General features: G+C 38.7%; 2 protein-coding genes, 1 non-coding gene and 1 pseudogene across 4 annotated transcripts in view; 3 read left to right on the top strand and 1 right to left on the bottom strand.

Annotated features, from left to right (window-relative positions):
- CMPK1 (cytidine/uridine monophosphate kinase 1) overlaps positions 1 to 8140 on the bottom strand; it is a 27809-nt gene extending 19669 nt beyond the window's left edge. Inside the window, exon 1 of one of the 2 annotated variants that reach the window (XM_023535003.1) lies at positions 7877 to 8140. In XM_023535003.1, coding sequence (XP_023390771.1) covers positions 7877 to 8047 — 171 coding nt within the window. In that variant the 5' untranslated portion in view covers positions 8048 to 8140. The remainder of the gene's footprint in view (positions 1 to 7876) is intronic. The other variant, XM_023535004.1, reaches the window with a different exon arrangement.
- On the top strand, positions 4399 to 4517 carry LOC111744462. Its single transcript, XR_002782178.1, has one exon. It is a non-coding gene; the product is annotated as a 5S ribosomal RNA (ribosomal RNA).
- Positions 8141 to 11163: 3023 nt separating the features above from the next.
- LOC105297159 lies at positions 11164 to 12778 on the top strand (annotated as a pseudogene).
- Positions 12779 to 15200: 2422 nt separating this feature from the next.
- Positions 15201 to 16467, top strand: part of STIL (STIL, centriolar assembly protein) — a 43796-nt gene continuing 42529 nt past the window's right edge. Inside the window, exon 1 of the mRNA XM_011367655.2 lies at positions 15201 to 15376. The gene's annotated coding sequence lies outside the window, so the exon portion shown is untranslated. The remainder of the gene's footprint in view (positions 15377 to 16467) is intronic.

Below are 16467 nucleotides of genomic sequence, written 5' to 3'. Positions count from 1 at the left end.
GTAACTCACTAAAAGGCAGGAACCCAGGTCTGACTAGCTTCAAAATCTACTTAAAAAACCTTTACTGAGCATCAGTTTATTTATGCCAGACATTGTGCTAGGCAATAAGATATGAGAGTAAATTTAGAAATCCAGGGTTTTCGTGGAGCTTATGGTCTAATGGGAGAGCCTTTTGGTTCCCGGACCCAATTCCAACATGGTGGGGTGGTTTCCCCTACACAATTATTGGATACCAGTGGGCTGTCTGAGAATTCAACTCAGTTCTGACATGACTCACCCAGAGATGGCAGGTTAAAGGTTCGCTCCTATAAGACTGTCCCTCTACCCCACTTCAAACACCAGTTGAAAAACCACGATGTAATGTGTACTAAACCCAGTCCTCTTGGGTTTTTATGGAGGCTTTTTTACATAGCCATGATTGATTAAATCATTGGCCATTGGTGAGATTCAACCTGCAAGCCCTCTCTCTTCTCCACATATGGGAGCGTGGTAGGAGGTGAGGGCGGGACTGACAATTCCGTCCCCCTAATCACGTGGTCAGTTCTCCAGACAACCAGCTCCTTTCCTTAGGTGAGGTCCAAAAATCACCTCATTAACATAACAAGAAACATCTTTGTCACTCTAGACACTTAGGAAATTCCAAGAGTTTTGGGAGCTGTGAGTCAGGAACTGTGGTTGAAGACCAAATACTGTCAAGTTCAAATACAGTCACTTAACTATGGGGACACATTCTGAGAAATGCTTCATAGGGATCCATTTTGAAAAATGTCTCGTTAGGTGATTTCATCATTGTCTGAACTTCACGGACTGCACTTAACACAAATCTAGATGGCATAGCCTATTACACACCTAGGCTATATGGTATATAGCCCTTTGCTTCTAGGATACAAACCTGTACAGTATGTTACTGTAGTGAATACTGTAGGCAATTATAACACAATGGCAAGTATTTCTGTATCCGAATTAACATAGAAAAGGTACAGTAAAAATATAGTATAAAAGATAAAAATGATGCACCTGTATAGGGCATTTACCATGAATGGACCTTGCAGGACTGGAAGTTGCTCTGGGTAAGTCAGTGAATGAGTGGTGAGTACATGTGACATGGCCTAGGACATTACTGTCACTACTGCCCACTTTACAAACACTACACACTAAGGCTACACTAAATTTGCAAAGCAACATGAGATTAAAATAAGCACAAGAGAAAATGATGCAACCAAGAGATGTGGTAACCATGAGATGTAGGAGGCTGTTGCTAGAGTAACACAACTGTTTTATAGCAAATGTTTTTTTAATATAAGTAGAAAAAATAATAAAACAATAAAAAGTACAGTATAGTAAATACGTAAAACAGCAACGTAGTCATTTATCAGCATTATCAAGTATTATGTAGTGTACATTATTATATGTGCTATACTTTTATATGACTGGCAGCACAATAACTTTGTTTAGACCAGTATCACCACAAACAAGTGAAGAGTTAGGACTGCTATATCACTGAGCAATAGGAATTTTTCAGTTTCTGTTATAATCTTACGGGACCACCATCATATGTGTGGTCTGTAGTCGACTGAACCGTCAATATTAGAGCACATAACTGTATATATAAGAAATATATTTTGGTCATCTCAATGACCAAAATATATTTTTCTTATAAATCACAATATCACAGGGAGACAATCAAATAATCATAAAAATAAAGGTGAATTACAAACTAAAAAATGTGCTGATGTGCCCTGAGAGCATACAGTAGAGAAATTTGACCTTGTCTAAAAACATGAGGGCCAGTTTTGCTGAGAAAACATTTAAGCTCATGGTTCCCAAACTGTAGGTCAAAATGCCTGGAGCACAGCAATGAATTTACATGAGTGCCCTGGGTTTATATTTCTAAGGGAGACAGCAATATTTGATGTGTATTAGATATCATGTGAACTAGCAGCTCAGGGTATTTCACGGTTTCAACTTAGATCATGGCACATTCTTTCTGAAGACATATCTTTGTGATGCTGTGTTTTGGTGGGCAGTTGCTGTGATAAAAACAAGTACCACTTGAAAATTAATGTTGAAAAGGAAATGAGGTGTGACGAGAAACTATGCAGTGTCCAAAAGGCATTTACATCCCATTAATAACTGTGGAGAGAAAAGTGCCACCTCTTCTTTTAAATTATGTGTTATTTCTTCAAACGGCCACTAAATTGTTAGAAAATACTAAATATTGTTTGATCTAATTAATAAAGATAACTATTAGATATTTATTTTGGACTGGGATAGTCATAAAAAAATTTACTGAGACACTAAGGACACCATGAACTAAGAACTTTGGGAATCTGTATTAAGCTGAGATCTGAAGGAGAAGTAGGTATTTCAAACAACATGCAGAAGGAGCACAAGATGGGAAAGACAAAGTCCCTACCCTTGAAGACATTACAATCTATTTATGGAGGCAAAACTAAAAGGTAAAATGTTTTAAAACAATTGAATGTTAAACTTTAATATTTGCAGAAACCTTTCATATATTTCCTCATTGAATTCTATTAAGTGTGTCTATCTCACTCTAAATTGAGAGCACCTAGAAGCCTGTATCCATTCCGAACACAGATACAACACACTGTTTGCATTCAAGAAGTGTTTTCTGGGTCAGTCTCACTTTTATAGGTTTATTCCCATTAGGCTTTTCTCAGAAATGAAACCTCCAATTACCCTATGCATGGGTAACTTTGCTTTAAGTGTTCTCCACTCGCCCACATCTCCCAGTTGCTTCTTTCTTACTGTCCTTCAAAATTCACCTCCCTTGGGAAGACTTCCCTGACCCACTGGATTGAAATTTAAATATCCTTTATCTAAATGGTATGTATGAACCTATTTCTATCATACGACTTATCACTCAACCCTGTAGTAGTCACTGATTAACTTCCTTGTCTGCCCACTCACCATAAACTTCTGACAGCAGGGTCTATGCCTTATTCATCTCAATAACTATCACAGTGCCTAGCTCTCAAAAATGTTTTCTGATAAATGACAAGTACAAGAAAATGGGGTTTTTTTTTAAATTTTTTTTAAGTCTAATTATGCCATTTCACCTTAAAAGGCTTCTTGGAAAAAATGAGGAATTTATTCAGAAAACTTTAGAAAGGAGATTTACAAATTTGCAAAAAAATGATAATCATCCAAGGCTGGTAAAGAATCATACAGTGCTAATAGAACTGTAACATGCAACAAGTATAATGTTTTTGAAAAGTAATCTGACAATTCACTATCAATTAAAAGTGCATCTATCCTCTGACTCAGCAATCTCATGTAGGGGTTCTGAACAAGTCACCCCAAGATGTGCCTCTGTGGTATACAGATTATTTTGAGCTAAACAACTGAGACCTACTTTTAGGAACATTACTACTTTTCGTAACTTTACTTAACAAAAATCAAGTATCCATATGCAACATTATATTTACAAGGAAATTTACTGAAACACTGTTTGCTATAGCAAAAATAATTCCTGGAAACTAACCTGAATGTTCATCAATAAGGAAATGGTACAACCTTGCCATGTAACACTCATATTATAGAATATTCTGTAGCTACTAATCAGAATGAATTAAATCTATATGTAAAGACCTGACAGGATATCCATGATATCCATGATATCCATGATACATTCAGCAGAAAACAGAATAATCCAATCTGGAGATAAAAAAGATAAATATTTGCATTTTCATTTGTAAGAACGTTAAGAAAGAGAGGGGGAAGCAGTTAATACCAGACAGTTAATACCAGTGACCTCAGAATTGGAGATAAACTTTTCCCAACAAGTTTGTAACTTTTCTAATTTAAAATAGGCAAAAAAAAATGAGGAAGGTTTCAAAAGTAAGGAGAGTAAAATCTGAATATAGTCTCCCTTCCTCCAATGTCTTAAAAAAAAATCCTGTTAATGAAAAGGTGGTGCTTCAGAAGAGCCAAGAATTCTGTGGCCTATCTCCTTTACAGATAATTTAAACTTTCTTTTCAAAAAAAACAAACCAAAAAAAGTATCTCTTCCTCCACCCTATCCTTTCAAAAGGAGAAAGGTGTATTCCTACAAGCTTAAAATCCAGTGGACCTTCCTATCTAGTTTCTTCTACGAGTGGTAATCTGCTTCGGGGATTTGTAATCAGGAGCTTGGAAATTTTAGAATGCTCATCAGATTTTCACAATCATACCATTTATTCACTGAGAGTAAACAGAAGTGTTACATGAGAAACTTGAGTAAGACAGAGCTAGGTCTCACTGAAACATTTCTGTCCTGAAATTGGGAAAGCTAACTGCTACTTGGGCGCCCCCTGGGGATCAAATGTAATTTTTTTTTTTTTTTTTTTTTTACATCTTTAAGACAAACTAGTGTCCTCTAAAAATATTCATTCAGTCTACAGCCATGGCACCCTGAACAAGCCCGATCCCGTCTGATCTCGGAAGCTAAGTAGGGTCGGGCCTGGTTAGTACTTGGATGGGAGACCACCTAGGAAGACCAGGTGCTGTAGGCGTAAAAAATAAAAAATAAGAGATTGTAAGCTGACGAGGTCCTAGCAATCTGTGAAGTCTACCAAGGGTTGCCTCGTCTAAAAAAATAAAATAAAATAAAAAATAAAAAATAGATAAAAATATTCATTCAAAGAATAATTAAGCACTGACTATGTGCCAGGTACAATATTCAACACTTGAGACACAAAGATAAATAAAATCGAGTTTCTGATTTCTATATGCTTAAAGTCAATATCACCGAAAATTTTCTAAGCATAGTAAGGATAGCCAAAGTATAAGTTACCCTTACAAGCCCTGGAGGAAGTTAAGACACAGAAGATGATTAAGAATGCTTTTGGGGTGCTACGGAAAGCAATTTGGCATGGATACAAGCTTTAGCATAGTTTGTTTATGTAAGCAAAACGTTCACCATCTTAAAAAGAGGAGATTTAAATATCCCTTCCCACTAACATGTGCAAAATTGTAGTTGTTATTTTCAAAGACAAGTTTAGGCTATGGCACCATAATTTTTCTTGGGCCAAAACAATATACATGAGGTTTAGTTTAAAAAATTCAAAAATGATTCAGCATCCCCATCATGATTTTTTCATAACAAGTTATTCCATAATAACTCCACCCTGAGCACTGAACTCTAATAAATGATTGCACTCTTAGTAAATAGCTTATTTTCAAAAACAAATTGAGTGTGAGAGGACATAGAAAATAGAAACAAGTTAGAAAATAAAACTGAAAAAGACCTCTACAAAAGAAATGGACAAAGTCAACCCTAAAATCCCCCTCAAACCTCTTCCTCCCAGTTCAAAACACCTTCAGAAGATACTGTATCAGATTTGCCTTTTCTTCCTCAGAGTCTTGGAAAGCAAGTAGCAGAAGTAGAATTAATTCTCCAGGAAGAAAAACAAGTACTATCTCCCCTCCAGTTTAACGCTCATCCCAAAAAGCAACGCCTTGCGACATTAGAGGGCCAGATAGTCTCAGGTACTATAGCCTAAAATGTACTTCTGTCAGCCGGAGTTGGTAATCAATGTAATTTTCGCAAAGAAACGATTCTATTTCAAACACATTTCAGGTACACTGTGAGCTAAATTAGCAATGGCATGATAGTTGGGAAATTTAACTTTGATTTATATAACTTTTTCCCTACAGAAAAAAATTTAGTTTAAAATATTACAGACTTTAGAGAGTCAGCTTATGTTTGCCTATACAATAAAATATTGATTCCAAATACAAGAGACTCACAAAGCAAAAAAAAAACTCATGTAACTGACCATAGACATTCCATTGTTTATTTAGTCAACTACAAGATAGCAATTGCTAAATTATAAACTACTTGGAATTTATAGATATCAAGTTAATGTTTATGGCAATTAGAATCAAGAGCAACTCTTTTCAGAAAGATGACAGTTTAAAACAGTTTAAGCTCAAATAACCATTAAATCTTAAAGAATAATACATTATGAGACATATCTCATCATGGAAATCTCGCAGTAATTAACAAGTTTAAAATAATACCAGCTGTCAACCCGAACAGAATAAATAAATGCTAGTTACTGAATGTGTAAAATACTGTTAATTCAGTGAAGTAATGCTGGTACTAACAGTGTAGGTGTGGACATTTAAAGCCACATTATGATTCAGAAACAAAATAATTAAATGCATTCAAATATAATAGTCATAAATTGATTTTTAAAAATACTACTTCAAAGTAAAAATAACCAATCTCATATATTAAGAAGTCTAAAATGGAGAAAAAAATTATTTGTATCTATATTTGCCAAAGATTGTACTTCATTTACTATTCACAAATACCATACTAGATAGGTATTATTTCTCCCTTTATACAGAGAAACTCAAGCTAAAAGTAACAATTTCTCTGGGACTAAAGAAACAGTAAATGGCAGAGTTACAGTGTGAATCCATATCTGCTTGACTCTAAACCTTCTATCATGTTATTTACATATAAGAATCACTTTATGTATCAAAAACTTGAAATCATCCAATTGTCACTTGCCTTTTAAAAAGTGAAAAGAAAATGAGGAGAAAAATATTTATGCATTTTTGGTTGAATTAGTTCCACTTTTATTACTAAAAACGATCAATAATGAAGTAGATGTTATTGTCGGACTTTTTCTGGGTGCTCTTTAGAAGACATAATGAAGTAGATGTTACTGTCGGACTTTTTCTGGGTGCGCTTTAGAGATTAAAATATAGGACAGGAGTGGATTGTATGAACATAGAAGAGAAGTAAAAACCCAAAGCATATTAATATAAGCCACATCACGCAAAGAGGTAATTATTTTAGAAGTTCTGGGTCAAAACCTGTTGGTCACCAGTTTCACAGGGTATGTTTTACAGCACCACTGGTCGCCTCTTCTGTTTCTACTTGTTTTCCTTATGTCCCACATATTCCCCCAGTCTCTCCAATAAGCACTCCTCAGCATCACTGAAGGAAACCAAGAATCTGTTCGAAAATTGTTAAAAGAATCTAACTGGTAACCTTACCACACCTAGAAGTAAAAAACAAAACAAAACAAAACAAAAGTAACACAATTTCACAGTTAGGAGGTATTTTATATCGAGTTTAAAACTGGGTGCACAGCCTCTTCTTAAGTTCTAGAGGAGACGAGACTCGGAGAGAGGAAGTGACTTGGCAATGAACAAAGCGTGAGTTGGCAGCAGGGCCAGAGGTTGAAGCTTGATGTCAGTACTCGGCTCCACGGCTTTTCCAAATCACACAAACTTAGGCGGAGCCTCAGGGCTGGTATTGCTCATAGAAGGGGCCAGAAAGCGCTACTGGCAAATCACAGAACACCTAAAGTAACACCCTGAACGCTGGGGCTCCTTTCTAGGATAAAGACTGGTTAGGTGAAAGTTCGGAGTTTAGAGAGGTTGCAGGAAGGGACGGAATGAAAAAACCGGTTTCCCCTTCGGGCAAGCAGCTGTGGGCGCATACCGCCTCTAAGCTAAATCTGAGCTCTTGCTGCCTTCACCACTCCGCACCTAGCAACACATTAACCTCTGGGCGCTGTGTGATTCCCTGGAGGCTGACCCTCCCGGATCCCTCTCCCAGCCCACTCTCGAGACGAACTTAGTCCCCAAAATAAAAGGAAAGAGGGCACAGGAACAAAGCGACCTCAAGCGGTTCCCTTCCATTCCCCGCGCCCCCGTGGTGGGCAACGTGGACTACCAGTCCCGAAATGCCGAGCGCCGAAGCACCCTCCACCACCGCTTAGAGGGCGGCGCGATGGTTGCCGGGACTCGTAGTCCCGGATCTGGGGAGCGCAGACAACTGGGCGCTACGGGACAAGCCGGCCCGGCGTCCGGTCAAGCCCAGGTAGCCTGCCAGCTGCCCGAGCCTCACCTCGACAATGCGGGCGCACTGGGTCCCCTTGCCGGCGCCGGGACCGCCGAGGACGAAGACGACCAGCGGCTTCATGAGGCGGTGAGGGTAGAGAATATGCGGCCGGTGGGTAAGCAGCGGGAAGCTAAGGCCCAGGACTTGCAGTAGCCGGCGGCCGCAGCGGCTCAGCATACACCACGTCTCTGCCGGACGATGAGGGAGCTGACAGCAACCCGGCCGGCAGAGGCGCGGGGCGGGGCGGCGAGAAGGGGGCGGGCCGAGCCGGCGCCCGCCGCGGCCCCGCTGCCTTGACTGCCCTGGAGTCCGCGCCACGGCCGGAAGGGGAGGGGCTTCCGCTGCTTGCTCAGCCGCACAGCGTGGTTGCCACCCGTGCGGGGCCGCACCCCTTTCCTCCCGTCTGGGGGCTCATTCATTTGTTCAGTCCCCAGTTCCTTAATCTTGCGCCTCTTTGTGTCAGGCCTGTGCTGGAGTCTGGGACTTGACACATGGGAGAGCAGAACCCATTCTTTACTCACAAGGATTTTAAGTCCCAATGGGGAGGCAGCCGACCTGAACAAGTCACACGAATAAGTAAATAAATACGAATAGCAATATGAGCTGTGAAGTGAAAAAAAAAAAACAAAAAAACGGAGGAATAACGGGTGGATGTAATTTGGGTGAGATTTTACCTCGTTCCAGGAAGCGCTCTAAATTCCCAAGACTGGGGTAGGTGCCCCTCTTTGTGCTTTTACACACACACACACACACACACACACACCACTACCCCCCCCCCCCCCCCCCCCCGCCCTTTCTACATCCCTTGTTTCCTTCTCTGGTAGCACTGTGGTGTATTGTGTATCTCCACACTAGATTTAGAGTTCCTTGAATAAAGGGATGATGTCTCATTACTCTATACAGTATGACAATATATTATTGTTACAACACATTCACTTTTTTAAAGGAACTCCCGGGTTCTTGGAAGGTTTATACTACATTGTGGTGAAACAGAAAATCTGAACACACAGATAACTAGCAAGGAGATTGAATTAGTAATCAAAAACCTCCCAACAAACAAAAGTCCAGGACCAGATATCTTCACTGGTGAATTCTACCAAACATTCAAAGAATTAATACCAATCTTTCTCCAAAAAATAGAAGAGGAGGGAACTCTTCCAAATACATTTTACACAGCCAGCATTACCCTGATGCCAAAACCAGATAAGGATGCCACACAAATAGTTGCAAAAATCCTCAACAAAATATTAGCAAATCAAATTCAACAATACATTAAAAGGATCATATATCATGATCTCCTTTTTATTCAACATAGTACTGGAAGTCCTAGTCATACTAGGCAATATAAGAAACAGGCATTCAAATTGGGAAGGAAGAAGTAAAACCCCCTATTTTCAGATGACATGATATATATAGAAAACCCTAAAGACTCCATCAAAAAACTTAGAATAAATGAATTCAGTAAAGTTGCAGGATATAAAATCAATACAAAAAAAAACTAGCAATCAGAAAGAGAAGTTAAGAAAATGATCTCATTTGAAATTGTGTCAAAAAGAATAAAATACCTAGGAATAAATTTCACTGAGGAAATAAAAAACCTATATATTGAAAATTAAAAGGTATTAATAAAGAAATTGAAGAAGATGCAAATAAGTGGAAAGATATTCTATGCTCATGGACTGGAAGAATTACTATTGTTAAAATGTCCATATTACCCAAGGTAATATACAATTCCTATCAAAATTCCAAGGGTATTTTTCACAGAGATAGAGTAAACAATCCTAAAATTTGTATGGAACCACAAAAGACCCTAAATAGCCAAAGTAATCTTGAGAAAGAAGAACAAAGCTGGAGGAATCATGCTCCCTGATTTCAAACTATATTACAAAGCTATGGTCATTAAAACAGTATAGTATCATAAAAACAGATACACAGATCAATGGAACAGAATAGAGAGCACAGAAATAAACCCAAGCATACATCATCAATTAATTTACTATGACAAAGGAGCTAGTTTCCTTAAACGCAAAATCAGGATGACGGTACATTAACTCAGACTAGCAAATACTTTCAGAGAATTTACTGGTGTGTTATTTGATTATTCTAGTCTTCATGCCAAACAATCCAAACTAAAAAAAAATAAGACGACATGATTTAGCACATAAATTGTTGTTGTTACTTCTAACAAGAGGCTTAATTATCTCAAAGGAATTTTGCATAAATTGACAGATTAGCAATCCCCTTAAAATTACAATGTTCCTTAAAAATGAAACTAGTTTTTAAAATGCAGTAGTCCAGTATAGCTTAAAAGTGTAAACAGAGAAAGGGAAAGTTGGGTGTGTGAAGAAATTTAGTAAATAAGTAACAGAACTGATAATTGATTCCAACTTCCCTGTTCCTGGAGATAACAATAGCTCTTTAATTCCCAGCTACGTCAGCATTATAACATTGAACGTTTACCTGGTCTAACCATGTCACTTAATCAGGGACTGAAAGGGGAAAAAAGTGAAAATGAAGACAATTAATGTGTTAGGATGTAGAATTTGGATGAATTTTCCCCTTTACAGTATTTTTCTTGTTATAGCATTGTTTGTGTAACAAATTTGTACATTTTTAAAAGCATGATATACTGGAAATGGTTCTCTGTTAAGAAAATTAAAGCACTTGAAAATTTGAAAAATAAGACTGGTAGCTTTTCTCTGTTAGAGCCAATAGCCATAGCAATTCCATACTATCCTGAAATGACATAAATATATATAAATAGGGATGAAAGAATAACATGGTATATATTCAGTCAATTCTAACAATAAATCATATTTGTTTTGGATAATTACCTTTTATTACCCCACCCATAAAATTGTGCCTTCCCTGTTCTATGCTTGTCATGCCCTTCCAATTCTCCATACCATCTACCACAAAACTTAGTGTGTAGCAGCTCCTAGGTATAGCATTTGTAGATTTTATTTCACTAAGCTTATTCTCTTTGTAATTTAACAAATTAGCCCCCTTTATCTCTATGAATGTATGGCAATGTGTTGCTCATTTATTAACACTGTCAATTGTTAGCACACCTGGACTAATAATATATAGGCAGCTTTTAATTAACTTTCACACTCATTATGCAGTTAATCTCTTTTATGATAATGTACAATATACAAAAGAGGGAAATGAATCTTAGATTAAAAGGCAGAATTGAGACCAGATCCCCAAAGCCAATGCTTGTTATATCAAGAATCAAAAAAAAAAAAATTTTTTTAATATCTAGAGAATAAGCCCTTTAGGCACCTCCAATTTGTGCTAAATATAAGGCTGAGTCATTCCAATCCTAAAATTAAAGTTACCTTTCTCTTCATTCAATTAAAAAAGTATCCACTGGATCCAAGTCTCCACTGCTTCAGGTTTGCTCAGACACCAAAGATCTAATTGCAGCCATGAGCAGCAATAATTGCTTCAAGTGTGGACAATCCGGCCACAAGTCAGGGCACCTTGGGCCCAAGAATGCTCTACTGGTGGAGGCCATGGTCATGGAATGAGAAGCTGTAGTAGAGGTGGTTTTACCTCAGATAGAGGTTTCCAGTTTTTTTCCTTGTCACTTCCAGACATGTTATCACTGTGGTGAGTCTGGTCATCTTGCCAAGGATTGTGATCTTCAGGAGGATGCCTGCTGTAACTGTAGTAGAGGTGGTCACACTGCCAAGAACTGCAAGTTGCCCAACAGAGAGCAAGAAGAGTGCTGCTATAACTGTGGCAAACCAGGCCATCTGGCTCATGACTGTGACCATGTGGATGAGAACTGCTATTCTTGTGACACATTCAAAAAGACTGCACAAAAGCGAAGTGTTACAGGTGTGGTGAAACTGGTCATGTAGCCATTAAATGCAGCAAGACAAGTGAAGTCAACTGTTTACCTCTGTGGTGAGTCAGGGCACCTTGCATGATTAAAGCCACAGCTTAATTATTTAACTTCGTTAACCTCCCCACCACCTTATTCTGATTGACGGTTGTATTATTGTCTCTGAATCTTCTTCACTGGCCAAAGGTTGGCAGAGAGAGGCCACTCCAGGCCAGTAAACTTTACTTGTTATGTAAAACAAGGAAAAGGTAGAAAAAAAAGGTCAACTTTCTGTATTGAACTACAAAAAAAAGTTTGTTTAGTTTGGTAGAGGTATTAAGTATAATGCTTTGTTAAAGAGTCCCTTTTCCTCACCATTTGCAAATAGGGATTGATGAATATGAAGAGTTGACTCAGCCCGGTAAGCCTATTCTGGGTTTCTTGAATATGTTCCCATGTAGGAGGTAAAAACTCATTCTGGAAGTCTCTGTGAGCTTCCATAAATAACTTTAATTTTAGCATAATGATGGCCTTGGATTGTCTGAGCTCAGTAGCTATTAAATAACATCAAGTAATATCTGTATCAGGTCCTACATAGTACAGTTAAGTGGAAGTAAACAAAATAAAAAGACAAACGTGTGTTAATGTCTGTGAGAAAACTCTGGTTAAAAGCCTAAACAGGAACAACTTCACAGCACTGATGCTGGATATACAGATGCTGATGGCAAAGATTTAGAATACATTTTTTTTTCAAAGATTAAATCCAAAACCCAGACTAAACATCTATGCTCAGACTTAGCATCATTTGGAGCTAGTAAGGAATTGCAGAGAAATGCATTTTCACAGAAATCAAGATGCTATTTTTGTATACTATATCATTTAGACAACTGTGTTTCATTTGCTGTAATCAGTATTTAAAAGTCAGATAGAAAAAGCAACTGAAGTCCTAGAAACAAAAATGTAATTTTAAACTATCCAATAAAGCTAGAGGAGGAAAGGGGGAAAAAGTACCTACTCCTTTCATAGTATAAATGTATATCCTGCTTAGAAGTCCAGTAGTAAAATGTTTAATTGAAGTTCTTTTTGGTATTTGAGTTATTATTAAGCAAAAAAGATATTTTATTGTTAAAAAAAATTAGCATATGCTCCAACTCTCCTCTTGCCCTTTCCTTTTTTCTTTTTAACAGACTTTATTTTTTAAAAGTTTTAGATTTACAGGACAATTGAGAATATACAAGAGTTCCCTTATGCCCCACAGTTTCCCCTATTATCCATATCTTATATTTAATATGGTTTGTTACAATTAGTGAACCAACATTGGTATATTATTATTAATTACTTCGTAGTTTACTTAGATTTCTTAGTTTTTAACCTAGTGTCATTTTTCTGTTCTAGGATCCCATTCATGATACCATATTACATTTAGTTGTCCTATCTCTTTAGGCTCCTCTTGGCTAGTTTCTCAGATTCCTTATTTTTGATAACTTTGACAGTTCTGATGGAGTACAGATCAGGTATTTTATAAGATTTCCCACTATTGGAATTTGTCTGATGTTTTTCTCAGGCTTAGACTAGGGTTATAGGTTATTGGAAGGAAGACTACAGAGGTAAAGTGCTGTTTTCATCACAGCATATCAGTGTATATACTATTAATGTGACTTATGACTGTTAATGTTGGCCTTGATTATGTGGCTGAAGTAGTGTTGGTTAGGTTTCTCCCCTGTAAAGTTATTCTTCTCCCCACTTTCAATACTGTACACTTTGGAAGAATGTCACTATGTCCAGCCCACACCTAAGGAGTAGGGAGCTATATTATGCTTCCTCTCTTCCTTTTTGTATAACTCATATCATCTTACATTTCTCTTTCAGATAGTTTAAAGTAGTTCCAAAGAAAACCATATTTCATGAGGGGCCCACATAAAGTCCTTTTCTTTTACACCCTGAATTTAATCTGTAATCGAATTCTGTTGATTCTACCTTCCAAATATATCCAGAATCCAACAACCTTTCATCACCTCCATTGCTACTCTTCTGATTCAAGCTGCCATCAATCTCTCGTCTAGGTTATTGCAGCAGCCTTCTAGTCTCCTTGCTTCTGCCCTTGCCCCCTACAGTTTATTCTCAGTGTACAACCACAGTGGTCCTTTTAAGAGCAAAAATCAGATCTTGTCAGTCTTCTTATTTAAAATCCTCCAGTAGCTTGCTATTAAACCCAAGAGTGCAGCCAAGTCCCTTTCATGGTCTAGAAGGCCCTACGTGATCTACCAACACCTCCTCTCCCTTAAAATCTTGATAATTTCCTCACTCACTCTGCTCAGCACATACTAGCCTCCATGCTTTGTCTCAAAAATGCCAGGAAGCTTCTACTCCGGAATCTTTGCACTCGAAGTAACCCATGGCTGCCAGACTGACGGTCTCTTGAGGGCCTTTAGGATCTGCCTTAGCATTGGCACTTGCTCTTTCTGGGATGCTTCAGGCAATTACTGAGCACAGCAAGGGTTCTACCCATTTCTAACTAATGTGGGACTCCCCTAAAGGGAAATCTTTGCTCCATGGGTCTCCACTGGGTTGGCCAGCACTTAGTCAGATATGCGCCGCTGTCTGAGGCTCTTCGTGCTCTCACACCAGAGCTGAGGAACTGACCATCATTTCCCTTAAAATGTGTGCCCTAAATTCCAGGATTTTTTTCAGTAAAGTTGAGAATGACACTGTGGAACATACATTTCTTGGTTAGTTTGAAACATTTTTCAAAAAGTGTTGTCACTCTTTCAAAAGGGTGTATGCCTATTCAGAACAAGACAGCCCAGGAATGCAGTTCAGACCTTAAGACACTCCCATGTTGCTCAGGAAACTAACGAAAGTAGAAAAGGAAAGTAAGTGGCGTTTCAAATGCTGACTCTGCACTAACTAGCTATCTGTTCTTTTAAGTCTCCTCCTTTGTTGAATAGAGATAATACCTCTCTACTTTGGTTGTCAGGTAAATTATCTAAGATAACGGCAGAGAAGGCCCAATTACCAATACTAGTTGTGGAGATGACTATAAATCATCGTGCCAATATTAATACCATGCTATACACACAAAACTTTTAAACATGTTTATGTTATTGAGAAGAGAGAATGCTTTTTAAGATTTTAAGAAAGAAATCTAACCTCTCTTCTGCTCATTTAAGTAAAGGGTTTCACCCACTTTTAGTAGCGGAACGACCACAAGGGCAGCGAACACCTCTTGCTTCCTCTGCCATCCTCACAGCAGCCTAGTTGGGCTTTTCATTGGGCGTGTGCAAGGACCGCCCCACCCCGGAACTTAACCGTTGACTAAAAAAAATCAAGTGTTTAAATCCTCCGGAACCTGATCCTGGAGCGCCAGTGCGCCCTTGTTTCTCCAAGGAGGCTTGCGATTGGTCAAGCGCTGGACCGATGCGAGGCTCTGATTGGCTGGCGCACCAGCATGATATAGAGCCCTTGTGTGACGCCTCCAGCACCGCCCCTGCACCCGGATGGGTCGGGTTTTTGACCAGTCAGCAGGCGCGGCGCGGGCTTCGGTTTCACGAGCTTGTGTTTGCCGCCTCAGTTCCCGCGACCCCAACGTCCCAGGGCCGAGTGGGCGGAGGCGCTCCTTGGAGCCGACCTCTGTTCCGGCCCAACGAACAGACCCTGGCTTGGCGGAGGTTGCGGTAAGTGGGACTTTGTGCTTTGCCTTCCACTGAGAGGCGGAAGCGGGGCCCATGGGAAGGATAGTAGGCAAAATTCAGGGCCCTCTTATGGGTTCAGATCTCCAGGAGCCTGGGTTGATGATGTGAAGGGAATCTAGTGAGAGAAATAAGCGGACCATGAATTCCTTGGGGATCATTTTTGCTTAGGTATGTAAAAGAGGTTTTCAATTGATAATGTTCCATTTTTGTTGTTTTTACTGTGAATATTTCTTGAGGACTGAAACCATGTATGCTCGTCCTTGCATTCCTCACATTATCTAGCTCAGACAGCTACATAGTAAGAGATCAGTTAATGTTTGAAGTTTGTGGTCTGCTGTAAGTAATGTGTAAACAAGAAAGTGTGAAAATGCTATGTATATGAACAGCGGCAGTAGTAAAATCACTGTGGTGTCTAGGAGATGATTTCACGGAGGAAATGACTTTTGAGTTAGATTGCGAAGGATGATGGGAGTTTACCAGGGCATTCCAATTAAAGGGTACAGCCTGTGCAAAGATGGTAGGGAAACTGCAAGTAGTTAATTTTGATTGGGATGTAGGATGAGTGGATAGGGGATAATGTTAGAATAATGGGGCGGGGACAGATTGTGATTTTTTTAAAATTCTGTTTATTAAGAAGACTTTTAAAACATCGACTTTTAAAACAAGAGACTAAGTACGTCAGATTTATACAGAAGTATTTTTCTAGCAGCACTATGGGGACTTTTCAGTAAATCTGGTGAGGGTGATGACAGGAACTACTACGGTAGTGGAGACGGAAAGAATTTTTATAGGGGAAGAGGGAGGAAAGAGAGGTAAGGATGACTTGATGGTTTCCATTTGATACACGATGGTGCCATTCTCCAAGGAGAATACATTTTGCTAGGTATAGGTGTTATGTGGTTTTAACTTCACTAGCTTTAATTGCTTGCATAATACTGTCAGAATAAACTGCCTCGTATATTGTTTTAAAATGAGAAATAGATCTCATTATCTTTTTACCCTAAAGCATAAAGGAAGAAGAGACATATTATGGAGTTTTAAGACTCTTCTGTTTAAGAAAAATGGCACTTTAT

This window comes from Pteropus vampyrus, unplaced genomic scaffold (genome assembly GCF_000151845.1).
Source record: "Pteropus vampyrus isolate Shadow unplaced genomic scaffold, Pvam_2.0 Scaffold135, whole genome shotgun sequence".
NCBI lineage: Eukaryota > Metazoa > Chordata > Mammalia > Chiroptera > Pteropodidae > Pteropus > Pteropus vampyrus.
This window is presented reverse-complemented; position numbering and strand designations above follow the sequence as displayed.